This window comes from Mauremys reevesii, linkage group 4 (assembly GCF_016161935.1).
Source record: "Mauremys reevesii isolate NIE-2019 linkage group 4, ASM1616193v1, whole genome shotgun sequence".
Lineage (NCBI taxonomy): Eukaryota > Metazoa > Chordata > Testudines > Geoemydidae > Mauremys > Mauremys reevesii.
In genome coordinates, this window is record NC_052626.1 from 87,555,075 (window position 1) to 87,577,157 (window position 22,083).

General features: G+C 38.7%; 1 protein-coding gene across 3 annotated transcripts in view; it reads left to right on the forward strand.

Moving 5' to 3' along the window:
* LUZP2 (leucine zipper protein 2) overlaps positions 1-21,006 on the forward strand; it is a 341,523-nt gene extending 320,517 nt beyond the window's left edge. For 2 of the 3 annotated variants that reach the window (XM_039533561.1, XM_039533560.1), the window contains 3 exons: positions 3,997-4,077; positions 19,307-19,387; positions 20,661-21,006. In XM_039533561.1, the coding sequence (XP_039389495.1) occupies positions 3,997-4,077; positions 19,307-19,387; positions 20,661-20,765 (267 nt within the window). In that variant the 3' untranslated portion in view covers positions 20,766-21,006. The remainder of the gene's footprint in view (positions 1-3,996; positions 4,078-19,306; positions 19,388-20,660) is intronic. The other variant, XM_039533562.1, reaches the window with a different exon arrangement.
* The last annotated feature ends 1,077 nt before the right edge of the window (positions 21,007-22,083 follow it).

Sequence of the window (22,083 nt, forward strand, 5' to 3'; positions counted from 1 at the left end):
GCCCTTGCTCAGGTGAAATTACCATTGAATAGAATGGGAAATTTCCCTGAGTAAGGACTGATTATGGATGTCAGAATGTGAACACGAGTGTTGAACAACTTAGATTCCAGACAGTTTCCAAGGTTTTGAAGTGGCCAGATGGAATGTGAAAGGGTTTCTGGCTGCTAGGAGGTGAAACAGGTTAGAGCTCTTGGGAGGAACCAGGAACAGGCTGACAAAAACCTCTCTTTGTTTCTGGCCTGCACTCTCACCATGATCTGCTGAGTCCCATCCTGCTGTTTCCTGAAACCTTCTTTGGGTCAGGAAACAACAGGCAGGAGATGGGAGTGGCAAATTTAATCAGGAACTGAGGACATGAGCAAGGAAAAATTTGCATGGAGCCACAGCATGAAGAAGAACTGGAGATGATGGTTGCACAGGAGATGTGGGTAAGAAGCATGAACCATTCTTAAGGGTAGGGTAGAGGAGCATTCACTATACAGGGACTTCTCCCATTCCCCTGGAAGGCTCATTTGATTGAGAAAAGGAAGATAAATGGAATAGAAATAGGGAAGGATATGGAGATTCTGCTGTGCACAAGGGGAGAGAGGAAAAGAGGGAGTGGGGAGGGGCTTGTTTGGCAACATCACCTCCTTAAGAGAATTTAGGCTGTATATGTTTGTCCATGATGCTCTGGGAAGGGAGAAAGAAACAAAAAACATGAAGTGACATGGTATCTGTATTGATGAATTTGAAGTGATGAACCTTAATATGTCAGTTGTCTTACAGAAAGGGAAAGGTCTTATCATTCAAGAACTCGGTGTTATTCAATGGTATTTACTGTGTGGAGCAAGAAAACTCCTATAGGACAATTGGAATTTCAAGTTTACACAACTCTACTATTACCCCTCATCGTTCAGATAGGTAGATTACTTAATCAAATAGGTCCATTGTTATGAAAGAAAATTCATTGTTTCACCAAACTGATTCCCCAGATCACATAACTAGCAATTTTTTGTCTATTTTCAAATAAATACTTATCTTTCTCTTGTTCAGAAGTTTGTAATGTGATGCCATACTCTGGGCCAAAGTTGAAAATAGTCCCCACCTCCCCATATTGCTAGAAACACCAGGGGAGCGAGGATTGCTTTGGTGTCACATCCCAATAAGACTAATAGTCTTGCCAAAACTAGGCAGACCATATCACCAGCTGTTTTCATGACTATAGCTTGTGTGTCATTTATCAGCCTCCATGAAACTAAAGCCTTCTCACTGAAGACATCCTCCTATTATTAAAGAAAAATACTATTTTGTTGTCTATAATCTACCCATTTCTTCTCTTCAGCTATCTATCAAATCTGGAAATTTCTAAAACATTGGTATAAGAGGGAGGGTACTGACAGAAGAAAGATGAATAGAACCCTGAGCAGATACAAAATTAGTATCCACATCCGGTCAGTGATCCACAAACATAGTCTTCAGATATCTGCAGATTTGCAGGGCTCTAAAGATGGAACAGCCTTTCAAAACTGGTCATTGAAGATGACCAATTGGTGATTTGGTTGCCTGTTCCCAGCTAAATTGTTGTGAAATTTTGGACAAAATGCAAGATTTACTTGTTTCAAGATCTCAGCCAGAAATATAGAGCAGCCCAACTTCATCTGAAAGTATTCATCCAGATACAGATGCTAAACTTTTCATGACTTGAAACTCATACCAAAATCAATAAGGCTCATAAACATTGATTTTGGAATTTATTGTAGGATTTATTCTCCGAGAACATATTTTAATATATTCTGAGAGAATAAATCCTACAATAAATTCCAAAATCAATGTTTGTGCCGTATTGATAGGCCATAGTCACTGGAGTAATTAATTCTCTTTCCAGTGGTTCAAGGATCTCACATTTTTGAAGCACCTAGGGCCTGATTCAAATTCCACTGATGTCAGTTGAAGTCTTCATATTAACTTCAGTGGGCTTTGGATCAGACCCTAAAGAATTTCTGATAGAAATAGAAGAACAATAAAAATACAGTAGAAATTTTCACGATGATCATGGGTTTAGTGCTTTCAGAACAGATAGTCCTGTATAACTGATAATGAGCAGGCTGTGATAATGACCCACTGAAATTCTTCATTAAACTATGTTGCATATTGTACTACAATGGCAATTTTATGTTACATTTTATTTTTCAGCATGGTGTGTGTTTTATTTATACTTTATTAACAAACAGTATGTACAACTGGTATGAAGATGAAATCTTCAAATTTAATTGTTCATATATTTAAAATATCCTATATGTTTATCCAGCCATGTCATTCTGTACTGTAGTTCTTGTTAGGGATGAGGGAACCTGGAACTATCAACATTACTACAGGTAAACAACAAAAGTATGATGCTGATGTATATCTATATAATGTAACTGTGGTACAGATTTTGTATCAAAATAACATCCATATTCATTTCTCCTGTTTGTCATGGCACAAAGCGTTGGAATATGGCTGAAAAGGGACAATTGAGAATTTTCCCAGTGTTAGAGATCTCTCCGCTGGTTTACAGTTTATACCAACTGCTCTCAACACACAAATAACCTGTCTTAAGGGTGGGAGGGACATATTGTGGGTAGGTGCGGCAGGTTTGTATCATTTTTTGTGGTGTCTAGAACAGGTCCAAGTCCCACCCCTCCACACACAGACCTGCCTTGTAATCCAATATATATCTTTTAAAATAACGGCGTGGGGCTGGTGATGAGGGGTTTGGGGTGTGGGAAGGGCTCAGACAGAGGGTAGGGATGCAGGGGTGAGGGATTACAATGCAGAAGAGGGCTCAGGGCTGGGGCAGAGGGTTAGGGTGTGAGGGGATGAGCACTCTGGCTGGGGTTGGGGATTAGGGGTTTGGAATGTGGGAGGGGCTCAGGGCTAGGGCAGAGAGTTGGGGTGTGAGCTCTGGGGTGGTGCGGGATTGTGGATGAGGAGTTTGGGGTGCAGTCTGACTGCCCCGGGGCTGGGGCCAGAGAGGAGGACTCCCCCAGACCTCTGCCCGCCGGCAGCAGTGAGCTCTGGGAGAGGGACCCCCTTCTCCCCCACCCCCCAGCAGTACACTCACCTTCTATCCCTCTCAGGTCCAGGAAGCCCCCTCACCTCCCCTGTGATGGGTGCCAGGGAGTGGGGAGGGACTGCCTGCACGTGTGTGCCTCCTCCCCTGCTGCTGCCCCTCACTGTAGCCCACTTGCCCAGCATGGGGCAGGAGCAGTGACTCCAGGCGGGGCAAGGGGCCTCCTGTGCTGGTGGAGGGTCCCACCGGAAAAGGGAAGGGTCCGAGGCAGAAGGGCAGGAGCAGCCTGCCCTGGCATTAGTGAATGAGGGGCTCTGGACTCGGCAGCGGCAGTTGATGCTGGCAGAGCGGAGCAGGGGGCAGTCACCCACATGAGGCAGGGATGCTCTGGGGTCTGGAGGAGGCACGCGGGGGCGGCAGGTGGAGGCTGGGGGAGAGACCCGGCCCCAAACATTGGTGGAGCTGGGCCTCTGGGCCCTTAATATTGCTGGAGCCTGGGCACCACAGGCCCATATAACTCACTGCCCCTGATTGTGGGCATAGAGAAGTGCATGTTTTCACCACCCCAGTTCACAACCTGTGTAAGGTCCCATAGATCATAGCTGGTTGGAATAAGATAAGGCAGTTCTTAAGATGTGCCAACATATGCTAATAAGCAAGCCTGGCTCACAAGTACCAAAAGATTAAGCGAGGCATAGATTAAATAAAATCTTCATGTTTCAGTCTTCTGCGAGGAAATCTTGATTATTATTGATTTTATACATAAGTAATCACATGTATCAAAATGCTTTGCAAGAAGCAAATGCCCTGAAAATACAAAATAGAGAGTAATTGATGAGTAATTGACAATTTACAATAAACTTATTGTATTCTATTTGCAATCCTGATTTTCATGTAAATTCTGTCTACAGCTTGTCTCTGTATTTACTTTTTTTTTTCATTTTCTTCTTTCCTACTTTCAGCAAAATGCCTCAGCAGATAAGGAGACCCTTGCCTCAACAAAGGAAGCAAATCAAAGTGTCCAGGAGTGCGATTCTCAAGATGTAAGATTGGGAGTCAGTACTTAATATAGACTGAAAGCAAATATTAAAGCCTTAGAGACAATTTTAACGCTATCTGTTTTTTAATAATCAAGATAGTACATATATTTTAAAAGCAATTTCATGTTCAGATGCAGTGAAGCAAATACTGTTTGGTGTACAAGTATGCATTGTACTCTCTGGGTTTTCTTTAGGGATTGGTTAACAGGATTTTTAAAGCTTTTGTGAAAGTAAAGCAGTAGAAGAGATGTGATTTAATGATTAACCTGTTCAGCAATCTACTTATTCCCTTAGAGATTTGGAACACAGTGAGGTACAGAATCCTGTGATATAACATTCACATTAATAAACAAGCATAGATGTCACAAATGCTTCATTTGGGCAGAGGGGTGGGGGGGACCTAAGGCAGATGTTTAACTTGAGCAATAACGGTGACAATGTAATGGTAAAAGTCTGCAATCTTGTCCACTGCAACTAGGGAACAAGCTGAAAGCTCAAATCTATAATGTATCAGAGACAGTGGGCTGGAACCTGCAGCCCTTATTCAGTTAAAACACTGATGTAGTATAGTAACATAAACCTCAAACCAATTTATTATGGCCCGTGTTACAATAAAAACAAAAAAGAGTTTAGTTTTGCTGATTTGAATGTTTCCCTGGATATTGTAAAGGATATCACACTAATATGGTCTTAGCAAATGTCCTAATGAGACATGAAAAAAACCAATAAGAGAAAACAAGAGACAAATGAGCCTGGAGTGATATACTAAACACACTAGTGTTCCTTAAATATAACACCCGCTATATCTGTAGGTAACTGGAAAGCTTTCTGATAACAATAATAGCAGTTTACACATCTTTCATCCACGCACTTAAACTGTTATGCAGGGATTGCTTTAACCACCTCAGAAGTGCAGCCATCTTTTGGATGAAACACAAGAGCCATTTAACAGCACAAAGGAACACAGTATACAACAGGAACATATTACACAACATTTTAAGGAAAGAACGGATTCAATGAACACTGCAAAGTAGAAAGAGTTGAGCCTGTTGCCTTCAACTCTGTACCAAGCTCCTTCCTGATACCACTTACTGTTTTTTGTTTAGCAAATTGCTCATGAATATATCCCTATTTTTGGTGAATGTTTTTGTTTTTCCCAAGAACTTGCTGAATAGTTTGGACAACTTATTTTCAGATTGGTGGTCATTTGCAAATATGGTCCCCCTCAATCAGTGTAATATATACCTATGTCACATGGTATGTTTTGCTCACTGATTGCAGCACAGCATTTTTTTAAAAACAAGAGAATAATATTGTGTGAATAGTGAACAACAAATAATTCATTATTTGAGCAGCTGTAGTTAAAACATTACACGGGGGGATTACTGAGGCAGAACTAAAGCAATTAATGCAGAGCGGCCATACTTTTTAAATAGGGCTGGCCAAAAAATTTGCATTGAAATTTTTTCAACAGAAAATTGGAGTTTTGACTAAATGAATTTTTTCACAAAAAGTGTCTGTTTTCTGCAGACAATTTTGTCTTTTTATAAAAAAAAACAAACCTGACAACAGAAGCACTTCTGGTTTTCAGCCAAAAAGCTGAAAAAGTGTGATTCAGATATTCTGTCATGGTGCCTTATGGGAAATATAGTTTTGGTGCCACATGCCCCAACTCTTCTCTGTCGACTGCTTTCCCTAGCTGCACTACATCTCCCATGATGCCCCATGTTGGCTTAACAAAAGGGGAGACCATGAGACACCATGTAAACTATTATAGTATAATTAGGCAAGCCAAAAAAGAACTGGAAGAGCAACTAGCCAAAGACACAAAAACTAACAGCATTTTTTTAAAAGTACATCAGAAGCAGGTAGCCTGTCAAACAGTGGGGCCACTGGAAAATCCAGGTGTAACAGAGCACTCAAGGAAGATAAGGCTAGTGCGAAGAAGCTAAATTAATTCTTTCCATCAGTATTCACTGTAGAGGATGTGACAGAGGTTTCCACATGTGAGCCACTCTTTTTAGGTAACAAATCTGAGGAACTCTCCCAATTTGAAGTGTCAAAGAGGAGGTTTAGAATAAATTAATAAATTAAATAATAAGAAGTCACCAGGACCAGATGATATTCACCCAAGAATTCTGAAATAACTTAAATATGAAATTGCACAACTATTAACTGTCATAAGTAATCTATCATTTAAATCAGCTTCTGTAGCAGATGATTGGAGGATAGCTAATGTGACACCATTTTTTAAAAAAAAGGCTCCAGAGGAAATCACACTAAACTTATAATAGTTTTATTAATACAGGTAGGAACTTCACAAACACTCCAACCCAGCAAGGCAGAATGAGTTGAGCATCCTTGTGCTTACACCATCCCTTGAAAAACAACCTGAAGTGTTAGTTATCTTCTTCCACCTCACCATCATAACCATCACCAGTGGACATCATCCTGGCATCTCCCTTCCAAAGCACATCGGACTGGGATACAACTTTATAATGTGTTATGCTGACACCACTATGCCTAATGCGTATTTATTAGAGGTTTCTCCCCTTTGCCTTATTTGTATTTCCTCCCAATCTGGAGGGCCAGTATATCCCACCCTTTGGTCTGTCCAGTTTGGGTGGCCCTAGCAGGCATTAAAACTCTTGCCAACATAGCTCTCAAGGTCATAGGGCCAAACAAGCTGACCTACTGCATCAAGGTACTCTCCTCCAAGGAAGGCAGTCCCTCAATTGTCTTGAGTCCAGCTTCACAGGAGGGAGAGAAACTATAATTTGATATTTTTAGAAACCTGAAAAAAGACTTGAAATCCCTCCTCTTCTTTAAAAAAATGTTTCCGAAATGTTATTTTAAGGAGTGATATCTCAGGACTTTTCAGAACTAGAAGCAAGTACTGTACCTGTTGGAAAGTTGGGTATTTCCTCTTGTCAATAGGACAATGCTCTTGTCTGCACTTTTTAGCTGTGTCATTTTTTAAATAGGAAATGTTTGAAGATGGTCAGACTTTTTAAACTATTATGGTCCAGTGGCCAAAGTACAATGAAGGTGGTTAAAAATGCATGTCAAGTTATGATCTGCCATTTATTTTTTAAAAATAATATAAGGGTTGAAACTGAGTTAAAAACCAGGACTTAATGAATATGGTCAGAATCAAGATGTTGCTAAGAAACCTTCAGCAACTCTTTTCTCACAGTGGTGGAAAAATCTCTTAATTGTTAAACTGGATCTTGTTTATCAGATAATTTTGTAGAAGGATTACTCTTCTAATGACTGACTACCGTAGAAGAACATATGGTATTTTAGACTTCTAAAGAAAAGAGAAAGATGATAAAGGGCTTGTCAAATATATCAGATTTTTCCCCCTGCACTCCTTATGGCCAAATACTTTGATTATTTTTAATTTGCTACTCCTGCTGCAGTTTTTGTTTATGGCTTATGTGTTCATATTAATGTATGTAATTTCTAAAGTGAATATACATACGATTTTATATATAGGTTGGATCTAGATAAGCAGAATGAAATTAATTCATTTGGAAATTGGACAGGTTGGGAAAAAAGAGCTACCCCTCCCCCCATATCGCCCCACACCATGGGACATTCAATGGCTACAAGTAGTTAGCTCATCTTGCAATATTAATGTCTTGGTTTATTTAAATCAGTGACATTTTGCCTGAGTCAGGACCTCTGTTTGCCTCCAATACCAATTTTTTTTTACTCATCCCTGGCATTTATAAAACACTTTAATAAGAAGAATCTTATCAATTAAATTCAAGAGGATGTTTTCCCAGTGGTCAAACTGCTAGGAGATCTGATAATCTCCTGAAATCCTGGCTCAGTTGAAGTCAATGGGATATTTTTCTGTTGGCTTCAAGGGAATCAGGATTTCACCTCATGTATTTTTATTTACAGTGCATAGCTGTAGAATCCTTCTAGTGTAGAATCCTGGACTGAACAATGTCTCAAGCAGAAACTAGACTCCTTCTGTTACAATATTATGAAGAATATTATCAATTTGTAACGTTCACACCCCTCTTGCCCCAAAAAAGAAAAGGCACCATCCAAAGGTCATTCACTACCTTCTTCAGTCCAGAGAATCCTTATGCATATGACACAACATTTAGAATCACCTATTGCAGAGAGTCAGAAATACCATCAAATGTTGCTTTATTTAAACAGCTTAGGTTCATCATCTTGTGCTGGATTTTTAGCTCTCTTTGTTTGTCCTTGCTCAGCCTTTTCTGAAAAACAAAAGTAGTACAGATTTTATTTACTGCCTTCATGTTCCTGCAGTAAACAAATACAACAAATTCATTAATCATTAAGTGGCAAAGGACATTGAGCACTGGACCAAAACATACACATGTTTCTAAGCAACCATGGCATTTAGCGTCATAATTTTTCATCATTCTTAACAGCAAAGCTTTGATCACTCTACTATCCTCCACCTCCCTTGCAAGTGTAGTAACAAGAGAAAAGTAAAATTGTTACTGTCACAAATTTCATTTCAGGCTGGCTCAATTCTGAATCTGACTTCAATTGTCCCATGCTGCCTAAAAAAAAGACTATAAAGGTCATGAAGGGTTAAAACAATTTGGTTTTAAGTGTTAAGCCAGTACACTGAATGCCTAAAACAAGAGTGCTAAAGTGTGAAAAACTGCAGGGATACCTTAATCAAGAACCAATGGAAATGCACACTCAAATATATTATATATATTTAGCACTACATCTTCTTTAATAAGCTGTTTGGAGGCTCACCAGATATTTAAGTAGATCATTATAATAGTTGATGAGAAGATGTTTGTGTGTCCTTGTACTAAACATGGAAGTAATTTGGCTAATGATACAGGACAGTTCTCAAAGGAAAAAATCTATTCTGCGCCTTACCATAGTTATGCCATATTTTAATACATTGAGTTAGGATCCGGAAAACAGATAGTTCCCGTGTATTTTAAAACAAGATACAACAATAAAGTTTGTATAAACATGAGCCATCTGTGTAGGTTAGCGAATTATCATGAGGAAAAAAAGACTAACAGTTAACTAGTCAAGTTCAGTCGTGGATGTAAGCAAATGCAACTCCACTGCCTTCAGTTAAGTCTTTGGCCTTGCATCTTTGAGGGGACAAGTTACTTTAGAAATCAGGGAAACAGACAAAAGCACATTCTTCTCAGTGTGCAGCATCAGAACTAGAGAAGGGAAGAAATCTCAGAACCTAGAACTAGAGAGAAAGGAGCGTGACAATATGTGTTTAATGTTTGAGAACTAACATGTCATAGTCTAAATTCTCTAACTTGGTCTGGTGTAAATCCAGTCTGAGAGGAGAATTTATCATTTTAATCATTAGATCAATGTGAAATATTTGCAAACAACACGAAAACACACAAAACTTAATTGTCTGGCGTTTGATACAAATTCAAATGCCAAACCAAGATAATTGAAAAGTTTGGAAGGGATAATAAACTTTTGAGCAAACTTGGGCCCTTTATAATTTTGACTTGAAATCATTTAAATTTGTCCTTTCAGAGAGTTTTGGCATTAAACCAGGTGAAATGTAGCAGATTTTATCTACTTCCTCTTTGAAAGTTTCAGATCATTTGAACCAATAACACAAGAATAATCCAGGGATTGTAAACCCACCCAAACATATTTTATCTCTGCAATGTGAAACCAGGAGATTCCGGATCAGACTCTGAACTTACAGATATCAGTTTTACACCAGCTTAACTTCACTAACACTCTATGGAGCTTTAACACTAAGGGCTTGTCTACATTGCAGCTAGAAACATGCCTCACAGCCTGAAGAGACAGATGCATGAGCTCTGCTCTAGCTAGCGTGTGAAAAATGCACCTTAATAAGCAAGTTGAATGATTAGTTGATCTACACAGTATGTAGTTTTCTTTTAAGAGTCTTGCTTCACTGATTTAACTGAATACCTTCATAGTCATGTTGTTGCATAGTTTGCATCAAATTGAATAGTTTAATAGTCAAGAGACATGCCTAATGTTACTATTCTATTAAAAAAATTAATGAGGATGCATACTGGGCTGATCCACTTTCATAATTTACACAGCCAGCAGTGCATCTCCCTAGCTCTGCTGTATTCACAGGGTAAGCTGAATACTATAGGTGTTAAATTTTTGCATACTTTACTGATCAAGCTGCATAGTTCATCAATTGAATTCTCACATACTTATACTTTGTTGATCAAACTGCATACTAAGTTGATCAAGATGGATAAATACTTTGTCTTATACCATGCCTTGATTGTCTATCTGCTTTAATATTTACTATTCCAGATTCTTTGTGCTTTAGAGTGCATAAAAATGAATTGCTTAAGTATACCATGGGATACTTTATTTTACAAATAAAAATAAAGAGGTCATTAATATTTTTCTTAATCTTCACATGGAAAATGTGAAATGAGCCCTCCCTCACCAATAAATTCAGCCCATGGAAACATTGTTCTGTTGTTTAGAAGGAAAAAATAATAATAACCCGTTCTTTTTTGCAGAGAACCAAATTCTCTCACAGTCATAAAAATTGTAATTCCTGTCAAGACTAAATTTTAATGAGATGTTGTGGAAAAATACACAATTGAAACAGGAAAGTATAGAAAAATAAACCTATAAAAATAAGTCATGGTCTGCAAATAAATGAACTTGATTGATATTTTTTTCCATGAAGTTTTCATCTTGGGATCAGACAGTGTGCAGCTCTCTGCATATGCAGCTTGCATTGATTTCAATGAGAGCTCTGCACATACAGGGCCTGAAGGATTGGGGCCTTCATAATGCCTCCAAATCAATGGACAACATATGTAAGTCAGTTAATAAATTATCTGTAACCATTAGGTTCTGGATCAGAAAACTTTCTATAGTAGAAAAACTTTAAAGTCAACAAGAGTTTGACAAGTATCAGAGGAGTAGCCATGTTAGTCTGGTTCTGAGTTTGACAGATTATCAGTGGGGTAAAGGTGTTCAGGATTTGCCCACAGTTAACCTGTAAAATTCACTCATTAGTAAAATATCTGTAGGTTGAGTAGCTCAACACCTATCAAATAGGGGAAGGATATGTGCAGGAAAGAGAGAGAGATATCACCTCTGACTGTGTCTTCAATTACTGTTTAAGTTTGAGGAGGAGTAACAAAATTGCACCTGCACAACCAAAAGGCTGTGTAGATTAGAGGAATGAGCAAAAGATAGGAGGGGCTTGAGTTCTAATCCAGACTCTGCCTCTTTCTATCTCCGTTCCCTATGCTCCAATGTGTGGTTAGTGATACTAATCTACCCAACTCAAAGGAGTGTAGTGAGAGCTAACTATTTTGTTAATAACTGGACAATGACGGGACGGGGGAGACTCTGTCAAGGCCACACCTATTCTAGATTTTTCCTGACCCTTCCCCACCCACCTCTATACATGGGCAGGCACAATTTTTAGCCACACTAAGTAGCCTTGCTTGAAGAGTCTCTTAAAATCCCAAAATTTCTCTCTTTCATAGAAAAGCCTCCATGGTTCCTCAAATATTTGTAACTAGACCAATGCATCTCTGCTGAATCATATCTTCCTTGCTTACTAATATAGTTTCCCAAGTGTACAATATCATCCATCTCTTTCATCTATGCTGCTCTTACATCCACAGTCTTTATTCATCTGTCACAAACAATAAGAAAAATATGAATAATATAGCTCTGTGTGGTTGTTGTGGTTTTTGTTGTTGTTGTTGTTTTTTTACATAGGCCCTTAAAACATTAGCTGAGCTTGTTGGGCTCTCAAATGGATATTAACTAAGGGGAGAGAAGTATCCCCTTGGTGTTGCAGAGTTTCTTTTCTTTGCAGATATAAGCCGAATAACCTTGCTGAACTTCTCTGATTGGGTTGAGGGAGAGGACAAATGTATGCTATGAATCCCAGAAAGTCCTTCCTGGAAGTAAATGGATGTTTTAAATATATTTATCAAGCTCAAAATCATCACCAGGTGTAGTAAGACTGAGATATAGGCCCAGATCCTGTGTAGGGAGGACTACACTAGTATATATATATACACTAGTATATATGGATCCTGCAATGGTGTAGAGCTGGCAAAACAGCTCCTGCACCATCTCATTTCCCTGATACCAGCTTAAATTTGAAATTGAGCATTGACCCCAGTAGACTTGGGGAACATGAACATGAAACACCTCCATCCATCCTGGAATGGTTTCATTCAATTCCACTGCTAAGCCTTCCCAGATTTGCAAAAGAGCAAGAGAGAGATTCCTGTTAAGATTTATTTGTCAAATGGATACTCTGTGCATTGGATTAGAACTGAAAAACTAATGTAGTTCTTTTGGCACAATTTTAGCTCAAAATATGCCCTCAGGATAGGCTCAGTTAGGCTATGTCTGCACTGCAAATTGGGAGTGTGATTCCCCTGCTCATGTACACATATGTGTGCTAGCTCTCACTGAGCTTTCATTGAGCTATCGTCAGTATGTTTACAGAAGCAAGGGAATCACACCCTTAGCTCTTAATGTAGACATAGCTTTAGACTGCTACACTGAAAACAGTGGTGTTGCACTGGATTAACTGAGAGATTGTGGGTTATAACTTTTTAGTTCTCACTGCCTTGAACGCATCCCACTTCTACCCCTTACATTTGGCTGTGTTTTCATCAGTTTATATTTGCATTTCTGCTAACATTCTTGCAACCTCTGTTTTCATTCATCTGTTCATGGGCAATGGTGGTTCCGTGTGCAAATTATGAGGTGAAGATTGTTTCTTTATGGGGAAGAAGGGGATGGCAGGATGGGATACGGGACATGTGCTTGCACATGTGCAAGGGAATATGACTTTACCTCCTGCCCACCTCTTTCTGGATGATTTACTCGTTGGCAGAGAAAGGACTGATGAGTCTTTGCTCACAAAGACTAATATTTTGGGCCACCATTCTATTGTCTTAATAGAGAAGGGTGGGTGTTGGGGGGAAGGAAGTCTCCTAGCACACATCCCTGTCCTTTCATGTGCAGTCACAAAGACAGATTACTGCTTCACCCAGTTTGTTTTAGCCATGCATCCATAGAGGAGTAGATCTCTACATTCTTTATCCTTGCCCCACCTTCTTAGTTTCTCAAAGCTATTTGTATCAAAGTCTTTGTGAGTTAATATGTTTATGTTTATATATATATATTTATATATATTTATATATATATATATATATATATAAATTTATCTCTTTATTGTTAAGGTTCCTGAGAAGAAATTTCTGATATGCATTTATTTTTCAGCAGTTTTATATAATATCCAGTAAAATATTCTAAAGCCCATAATCTCATGTTCAGTCTTTGTAAGTTAAAAAAATGTGTTTAGCATTTATTAAATAAATTTGGTAGATCATACAGCAGGTAATTAAAAAAAGCCACCTATAAAATGTCAGAGGCTTGCTTTATTCATTCACTAAGTTACCATGATATATGGTGTGGTGCATTGCAATAAAAACACAGTAAATTGCTTTGCAACTCCAGTGAAAATAATGGCAGCTATGCCATGACTCATGGTATTTTATAGTAATATGGTGGTGTAAGTTATTCATGTCTCCAGTGCATCTATCCTATATTAACAGAGTTATACAAACACATTATACTAGACACAATGTTTTATTGGGCTTTGGCACTATGTAGAAAAAGCATTCATGACACCTTAGGTAAGGTTTCATTTTAAGCCCTATTTTTACCCTTCTGATACCTAAGAACATTTGTTTGTCTTGAAAGTTGCCATATTTACTTGAAAGCAAAAAAGAAAATCTTACCCAAAATTTGAATAAAATTCATTTTAGAGTTACGGGCCATTTAACAAGTATTCTGATATGAAATCATAAAGAGTTTCTACTATCTATTTCAGCTCTTCTAGAGCAAAACAGCAGGTTACTCCCTTTTCCGAGCTTGAAAGGGAAATCATCATCTGGAATAAATTGGCATCGCTACAGTATGCTGATTTACACCGGCTGAGAATGTAGCCCTCCAGATAGTTTACTGTCTTCAAAACTAGTGCTCATGAGGCAGCTGAAGATTCGATTATAACTAAACAAAGTGATTGGCTTATCAAATTGTACCACTTGTACCAGTTACACCTGTAGACCTCATTGCTAGCTAACAAAGCTGTTTAGAGCTGTCAGGCTATGGTGCTTTTTGAGGGGAAAGTGTCTAGAGGATCCCCTTCAATGTATTGGCTATCTCTTGGTGGGGAGAAACAGGGATATCACAGGAGGCACTGCTTCCCCTGATGTCAATCATGATGCCTCTACTACGATAGGACTGATCCCAAGCCTACTGAAATCAGTGGGAGTCATTCTGTTTCAGTGGGCTTTGGATGAGGCCTGTAGGTGGACTGAGGAGGGTGGAATCTTGGAGTCTGCTTCTGGGAGACAGGACTGGAAAGCTCCTCAGTGACTACTTGCATGCTTCTTCTCACTGGTCTCCAGTAGTGCTCTGCAGGGACAGAGCCAGTTGGGCCATGGAGCTCTGGAGTGTGTCTACACCTGCTGGACTGGGCTAAATCTGCTGGACTGGCAGTGAAAGTTTGGCCCTTTGTCAGTCTATGCATTTTCTAGAATGCTCATGCCCATGGTATTTAGGATCAAAAAATCAGAGGACTACCACACTGAATGTGTCTGTAAAGAACCTAGCCATTTACCAGGCCCCCCAACCCCTTTATTGTTATTAAAATGCTTAATCTAGTTTCTAACCTTCCCATATTACAGTAGGTAGCTTTTCTACTCTTTTGTAATTTCTCTCAGGCTTTGCTATAGAACCTATTGCCATAATGTGTACGCACTGAAACAAGTCAATTTTGATCTGCATGATGGACTCTCTCAATGGCATCCATAAAAGATTCAGCTGTTTGTTCTTAGACATTAGAAAACTCTGGTTGGTTGGCTTTGTTGGTTTCCTTTGTTCCTGTTGTGTTTGTTTTTTTTAGTGGAAGAGCTTTAGGAAATGGGTGGGGTGGATCTTGCAGCATATTCTAAAAGTGACCAAAGTAGGTCTTGTTCAAACTGCTATTGGTAACTCATTTCAGAAACAAGCTCCTTTGACCAAAATATTTTATCTCTGAGTCTCACAGACTTTGTCTTAGGTTTCATTTGCTACAATGTCCTAGAAGTGTTTGCCTGTTTTTCAAGTCATGAATGGGGATGCAGTCTCTAAAATAGCCAGGACTTGGCCTGCCAAGGGCCTTAACTATTAAGAACTGGACTGATTTCAAATTGGTAACCAGTCAGAGTATACAGTGCAAAGGTATGATGTGCTCTTATCAGTATTTCTTGTTTAAAATGCAGGCAGTAGTTCATCTTTGCTGGTTGAATTGATAGTTATTTGTTGGTTAGTAATATGGAAGTCTTCATTGTGACAGAATGTCAATATTTAGTGTGGTTAAACACTAAAGGAATGTAGGAATTGCTCTACTGGTTCAGAATAGTCATCCACCCAGTCCAGTATCCTGTCTCCAGTAGTGACCAGTACCAGATGCTAAAGAGAAAGGAGCAAGAAACCTGCTAGTGGACAAATATGGAATATCATGCCCATAGGGGAAATTTCTTCCTATCCCCAGAACCACATCAGTTAATGGCTGGCTTGTGAGATCAAGCACGAAGGATTGGTCTCCTATAAAAAACAATTATTAATCCTAACCATGCCCCCATTACTTGTCTTTGCTCTAAACCATTCCTTTCTTTTCAATTAATCTTTCCCAATTTAAAAGCTTTTCCATGTCTCTACCAACTTTTGTCACCCATCTCTGGATCCTTTCTATTTCTCTTGTATCTTTTCTGAGACAAAATGACCAGAATATTTCAGCCTTGTAGGTGACAGTACACCATCAATTTATAAAATGGTCTAATAATTATTTAGTGTTATTTTCTACTATTTTCTTTACACAACCTAATATTTAGTTGGTAAGGGTTTTTTTTTGTTTTTATGCCCCTTTAGTAAATTTCATTTCTCATCATGCTTCCCAGTCACCTAGCTTTGTTAGGTCTTTCTTAAATTTCTCAAGGTGACGAACCTGAACTAACCTGAACAATTACACTGCTCTACAGCCAAAATGCTTCTGAAATAAATGTAGTCAAACTTTACTAATTCTGGGTCACTGAGAACGAAAATGATGCTTAAAATTGTTGATTGGCTCTAGTTTTCAAGTTTTGCTATTGGGTCAGTATATACGACCCTTGACTTGGGAATAGTGGAGGATAAGTGAGTTATAAAGGGAAGGGATCTCAATTTAAACCAGAAATGACTAAACTACATCTTTGACTGGATCTATGAATAAATCTATGACTGGGTTTGGACAGTACTTGCTTTTTAGGAAAAACAATGAATGATGCAATCTGAAGCTGGTATTGCGTCATACATGATATGAATTGCATCATGTTATTCCTAGAAGTCATGGATGATGCAATCATAATGAAGCTTACATCACTCTGCTGAACAAATTGCCCTATATCAGCTCTAGAAATCATACAATGGCGTGCTCTCTTATTTGTCAGTGTTTGATTTTGCAAAGGGACACATTTCTGTTTAGCCAAAGTGAGCAGAGATGCCTCGTACTTGTGTGAACAGGGCAGATAACTTCTGCTATGTTTGTGGTGAAGTGACTTTTGCATCACAAAAGCGCAGTATAACCACTATGGTTAAGAAAGCCTATCACCTTTATTTTGGCTGCAAAATTGGAGATCAGGACAAGAGGTGGGCCCCACACATATGCTGCAACACTTGTGCAACAAATCTTTGCCAGTGGTTGAACAGGAAAAGGAAATCTATGCCTTTTGCAGTGCCAATGATTTGGAGAAAGCCAACAGATCAGACCAGCAATTGTTACTTCTGCATGGTGCCTCCAGTTGGGAAAGGTGTGTCAAAGAAGAAAAAGTGGACTGTGCATTATCCAAACATTCCATCAGCTATACACCCAGTACCCCACGGAGAAGGACTGCCGGTTCCTGATGCACCAGAATCATTCTCACTTGAGTCAGACGAGGAAGAGGAAGAGGATAAAACTTCTGGTCCTGAACCATCAATGTCACAGGACCCACATTTTCTCCCATCCTCCTCCTCTGAACCACACCTCATAACACAAGGTGAACTGAATGACCTTGTCAGGGATTTGGAACTACCCAAGAGTAAGGCAGAGCTGTTGGGCTCCAGACTACAGCAGTGGAATCTCCTGGCAGGTGATGTTAGGGTTTCCATGTTCCGTGACCGTCAAAAGGATCTTGTCCCATTCTTCTTCATGGAAGTCCATATGAAGGAAACCTATGACAACATGAAACAACTTTTGAGGTGCATAAACGATGACCAACATCAGTGGCAGCTTTGTGGTGATTTGAAGGTTGTTGCTCTCTTGCTTGGTCTGCAGACTGGATACACAAAGTACTGCTGTTTTCTCTGCGACTGGGATAGTCGTGCAAGAGATTCCCACTACGTCAAGAAAGATTGGCCACTCCGACAGTCATTGCAGCCTGGGAGGAAAAGTGTTCAGCATCCACCACTTGTTGAATCAAGGAAGATTTTGTTACCACCCTTACACATCAAACTGGGTCTGATGAAGAACTTTGTCAAGGCCCTTGACAAAACACAAGCAGCTTTCAAGTACCTCCATGGAAAATTTCCAAGGTTAAGTGAAGCTAAGATAAAGGAAGGTGTCTTTGTTGGTCCTCAGATTCGTGAACTTCTTCGAGATGATGCATTTGACCATGCACTGCGTGGCAAGGAAAAGACGACATGGAAAGCCTTCCAGTTAGTGGCAATAAATTTTCTCAGAAACAACAAGGCAGACAACTACAGGTTGTTGGTGGAAAACCTCCTCAAGCCATACAAAAGCCTTGGTTGCAACATGTCACTAAAGATACATTTTTTGCACTCTCATCTAGATTTTTTTCCACCGAACTGCGGAGCAGTGAGCGACAAGCACGGCGAGTGATTTCACCAGGACATTGCAACAATGGAGAAACGCTATCAGGGCAAATGGAGCCCATCAATGCTTGCAGACTATTGCTGGACAGTGGCAAGAGATGCTCCATTTAATGAATACAAGAGACAAGCCAAGAAGCGCCGAGTAGACACTGAATAGGACTAAACTATGCACATAATAGTTTTTTGCCTTTTGTTTCATAATACATTTTAGTTATATAACCCTTTTGCTGATTTTTAAAGTGTTACATAAACAGGACAGGTGAAATATTATCATGTAAAGCAACCATAAACACATGAAAAGACCTAGGTTTACAATTTATGATTAAAACTCTACTATCTACACAATATACATAGACATAAAATGTAAAAACTTACATAACTTAGAAACAGTAGCCAATCAGTTGTTTTAATTGTCATATTTGAATTCAGCACATCAAAAACATAATAAATAGCACATTTTATCTCTGAAGCAGACGACTTCTCAAAAATTGTAGACCAGTGTTATACACCACTGTTCACTTCCTTTCTATCTCATGAATAAATGTAATAAATGCCAGCCCTAATAGGCTTAAGTTAATAGGCTAGACTATAGGTTAGACTTTTGACGTAGAAAATTGAATATTTCTATTCTGTTTTCTGTCTATGAGAGAGTCCCTGATCTATAACAGAACTTTACCTTTCAGTCTGTTGTTTCCTTTTAGTAAGAAAGTATTTAAGAACTTCAAATAAATGATATCAACCAATGCTGTTTTATTTGCTATTCTATTGACATGCTCAAAGGATTTTAATAGACAACAAAGGCACAGCTTTCCTTTCCATAAACTTTGCTGATTTGTCCCTCTCACCTCGTGTTCATCTAAAGAGCTGGATGTAATGCACTTTCTGTACTTAGAGAGACAGATGCCCTCCTCCCACTCAATCTGTTGATCGATTCCATTGCCCTACTACTGACACAGGGATGGCCCAGTTATTTAGGTAAAGGAATGGAAATGGAGAAGTCCTGAATCTTAATTCCAGTTTTTACTCCAACTCCCTCTGTGGCATTGATCAAGCTACTTAAATTCTCTGCCACAATTTCCTCATCTGTAATATGGGAATTCTAATTACTTACCTACCTGCCCCACGGGGCTGTTGTCAGGATAAACTCGATAATATTAGTAAAGAGCTTTGAACATAAAAAAGGTTATATAAGTGTCAATCCCATCTACTGAAGGAAAGAAGAAAATCACTGATTTTTTTCCCCCAAAATTTTGTAACAGTGATATGGTTTCAATGATTGTATTTGCAGGTTGGCAAGACTTGTTTGGGGAAGCACAATAATTCAACATCTCCTCACCTCAAGGTGGCAGAAACAGATCCTGGCTTTCAGGTACTTCTGTCTTCGTGTAATTGAGCCCTTTTATAAAAGTGTCTTTATCAAATGCAAAATTCCTTGAACTGTATCTGCTTATTCTAAGTCAGTGATTTCTAGGTAGCTCCTCATTAATCACAGTGAAGACTTCTGCTCCACTTGATTGAAGTTGGTGGTATGAGATGGCCTTCTGTTAGGAACTATTTCAATACTTAAAGAACTTGACTGCTAGGCCATTCTTATAAACTCAGAATAATCAGCTAGGCCATTCTTATAAACTCAGGGTTCCTTTTTTGGGGGGAGTAATCAGCTAGGCCATTCTTATAAACTCAGGGTTCCTTTTTTGGGGGGAGGGGGAAGAACAATTTCCAAACCCTGGGTATTACTATGATTTAGTGAAACTGTGCTTAATTAAGCATGTTACACAAAGAAAAACTTCAGAAGATTGTATCATAGGACCCCTTCATCTGTAGGTCCAATAAAAATATAGTTACATAGATATTCTGTAGGAGAAATGGGAAGTGCTGTACCTCTGGGCAGCTCAGCTGTTTTGCTCCATTCTAATTCTCCAGCCATTTTTGTACCACTGATTGACCAGCTGTTTTTTCCCCCCTCTGCCACTTAGGGGGTGGGGGGAGCACCAATTTTTTTTCCACCCTAGTCAGCAAAATGGCTAGGACCTCTTCCGGCAGAGACTAGAATTCTGAACCAGGCAATGAGAAAGCAGTTGAAGAATATTCTATTGTTTTAAATCTTCCTAGCAGTATCCTCAAATAATAAATCTATAAAAGGTGAGCAATTGATTTCATACAATTGTTTCTATAATTAACATTTTGGTATTTTGAGAAAGATGCTATAGGTTTCATGGAATGTAGATTAATTCTATATATAGAGAGAGTCACACATTATACATATGTATATACATATACAGATAATGTATTTATGCACTCAGCAGACATACTATAGTTATTTTGAAAGCAGTACAAAGACTAACAAAAATAAATACAGCTGTGTGCACATTATTCCTATGGCACTTTAAGCATTCAGTGTTGATTCCTTGTATTACAATGTAATATGATGACCGCAGATGTTGGCTTGATTCTCCTCTCACTTACGCAAGTGTAAATTCTCTGACTTCAGTTCAGTAACTCTTGATTTAAATCAGGATTGATCTGTTTTTTGATGAGAAGATGACCTTTTTTATTTAGCATCCCACTATTCATCCGTGTAACATTCCATAATATTATAATACTTACACTGATTCTGTTTTCCCCTTTGTGTTGGTTAAAAGAAGTTACACAGCCCTCCATGGATTAAACCTGAAGCTAAAAAATCAGCAGAGACAAATGAGAAGAAGCATGAAGAGTCAGATAAAACAGAAGAAAAACCATTGTAAACATTACTAAGCTATGTTAACAATGTCCTTCATTTGCTATTGTCTTCATATTGTTTTTAGTCCAGAAGCATGATAATGTATCAAGTTTCTAAAGCATGCAACTTTTTTCACTATTTTATGAATGTTTGTAAATTAGTCTAGTTTCTGAAATAGACCAATTAGTACCTCTCAGCAATAATCCAACAGAAATGGATGTTTGAAGATATGCTTTGTAATACAGTCCAGTTTTTGAAATATTATTCTGCCCTGATCACTAACTTGCTTATTATAAATCAGTCTGTTTTGTAAAGAACTGCCATTCAGAAGTTTTCTTTTCTTAGCCTGTTCTGTTTGATAGCTATCTTTACTGTATACTGGGAGGCTGAAGTCAAAACAGGGATAAAAGCCTGCTAACATAAAATAATAATAATAATTACATAGGTAGAGTGCAGTGCTACTCAAAAGAGTGACTATGAAAATCACAATAGGATTCTATATTTACCACCTTTCAAGTCTACTCAGTTAACAGGTAAAAAGATGTTTTTTTTCTAACTGCAACCATTACAAACTCAACTGAATCTCAAGTTGTTTTCTTTGTGGCTTATGCAGCCCCAACATAAAAATTCTGCAGTTGAAACCAAGTTAACAATTCTACTGATGATGCACAAGCCAGAATGGAATCCATCTCCATCTCCCATAGCTGCGTTGGCCCTGCTGCCCTAACAGGAATGAAAAAGAGTAAAAAAATACTTTGTCACCATAATTGGCAAAACACAGAGAAAGTGGATTTGATGAATGCTTGCAATGGTATGTGCTACCTATATAGTTCTTAAGAATCTCTTAGCTGTGCATAGAGTGCACTTTCTGTATCAGCTCTCCAGAATAGGGAGTAGAACCAGCAGGGAATTAGTATCTGGATAATTGATTCCGCTGAGGTTAATTTAAGCTACAGGGCCCAGCTGCTAGTTCTAAAAGAAGAAGAAAAGGTGAATCTGGGGGTGGGAAATGCAAATTCTTCTTTGAGTATTTGTTAGAGTGGATCCCAAGTAGGTGTGGATGTGTCTCATGATTAGCAATGTCTGTTGGGCCTTGCTTGTGAAATGCACATCCTCATGCTCCCGCCATGGCAACAAGACAGAAACCCTTTGATCAAAATTAATTCCTCTTATTAGTTTCTTTATCCCTTTCCATTTAAATGATGAAAACAAATAAACAAAACTCTCCTTTTGTTTTCTTACTACCCTGGTTCCTTGTCCTCACATAATGGTGAAATCAAAGCCTTGGGGCTTTAAGTCTTGTCCATTTTGCAATTACCTAATCCTGATCACCAACGTCCAGA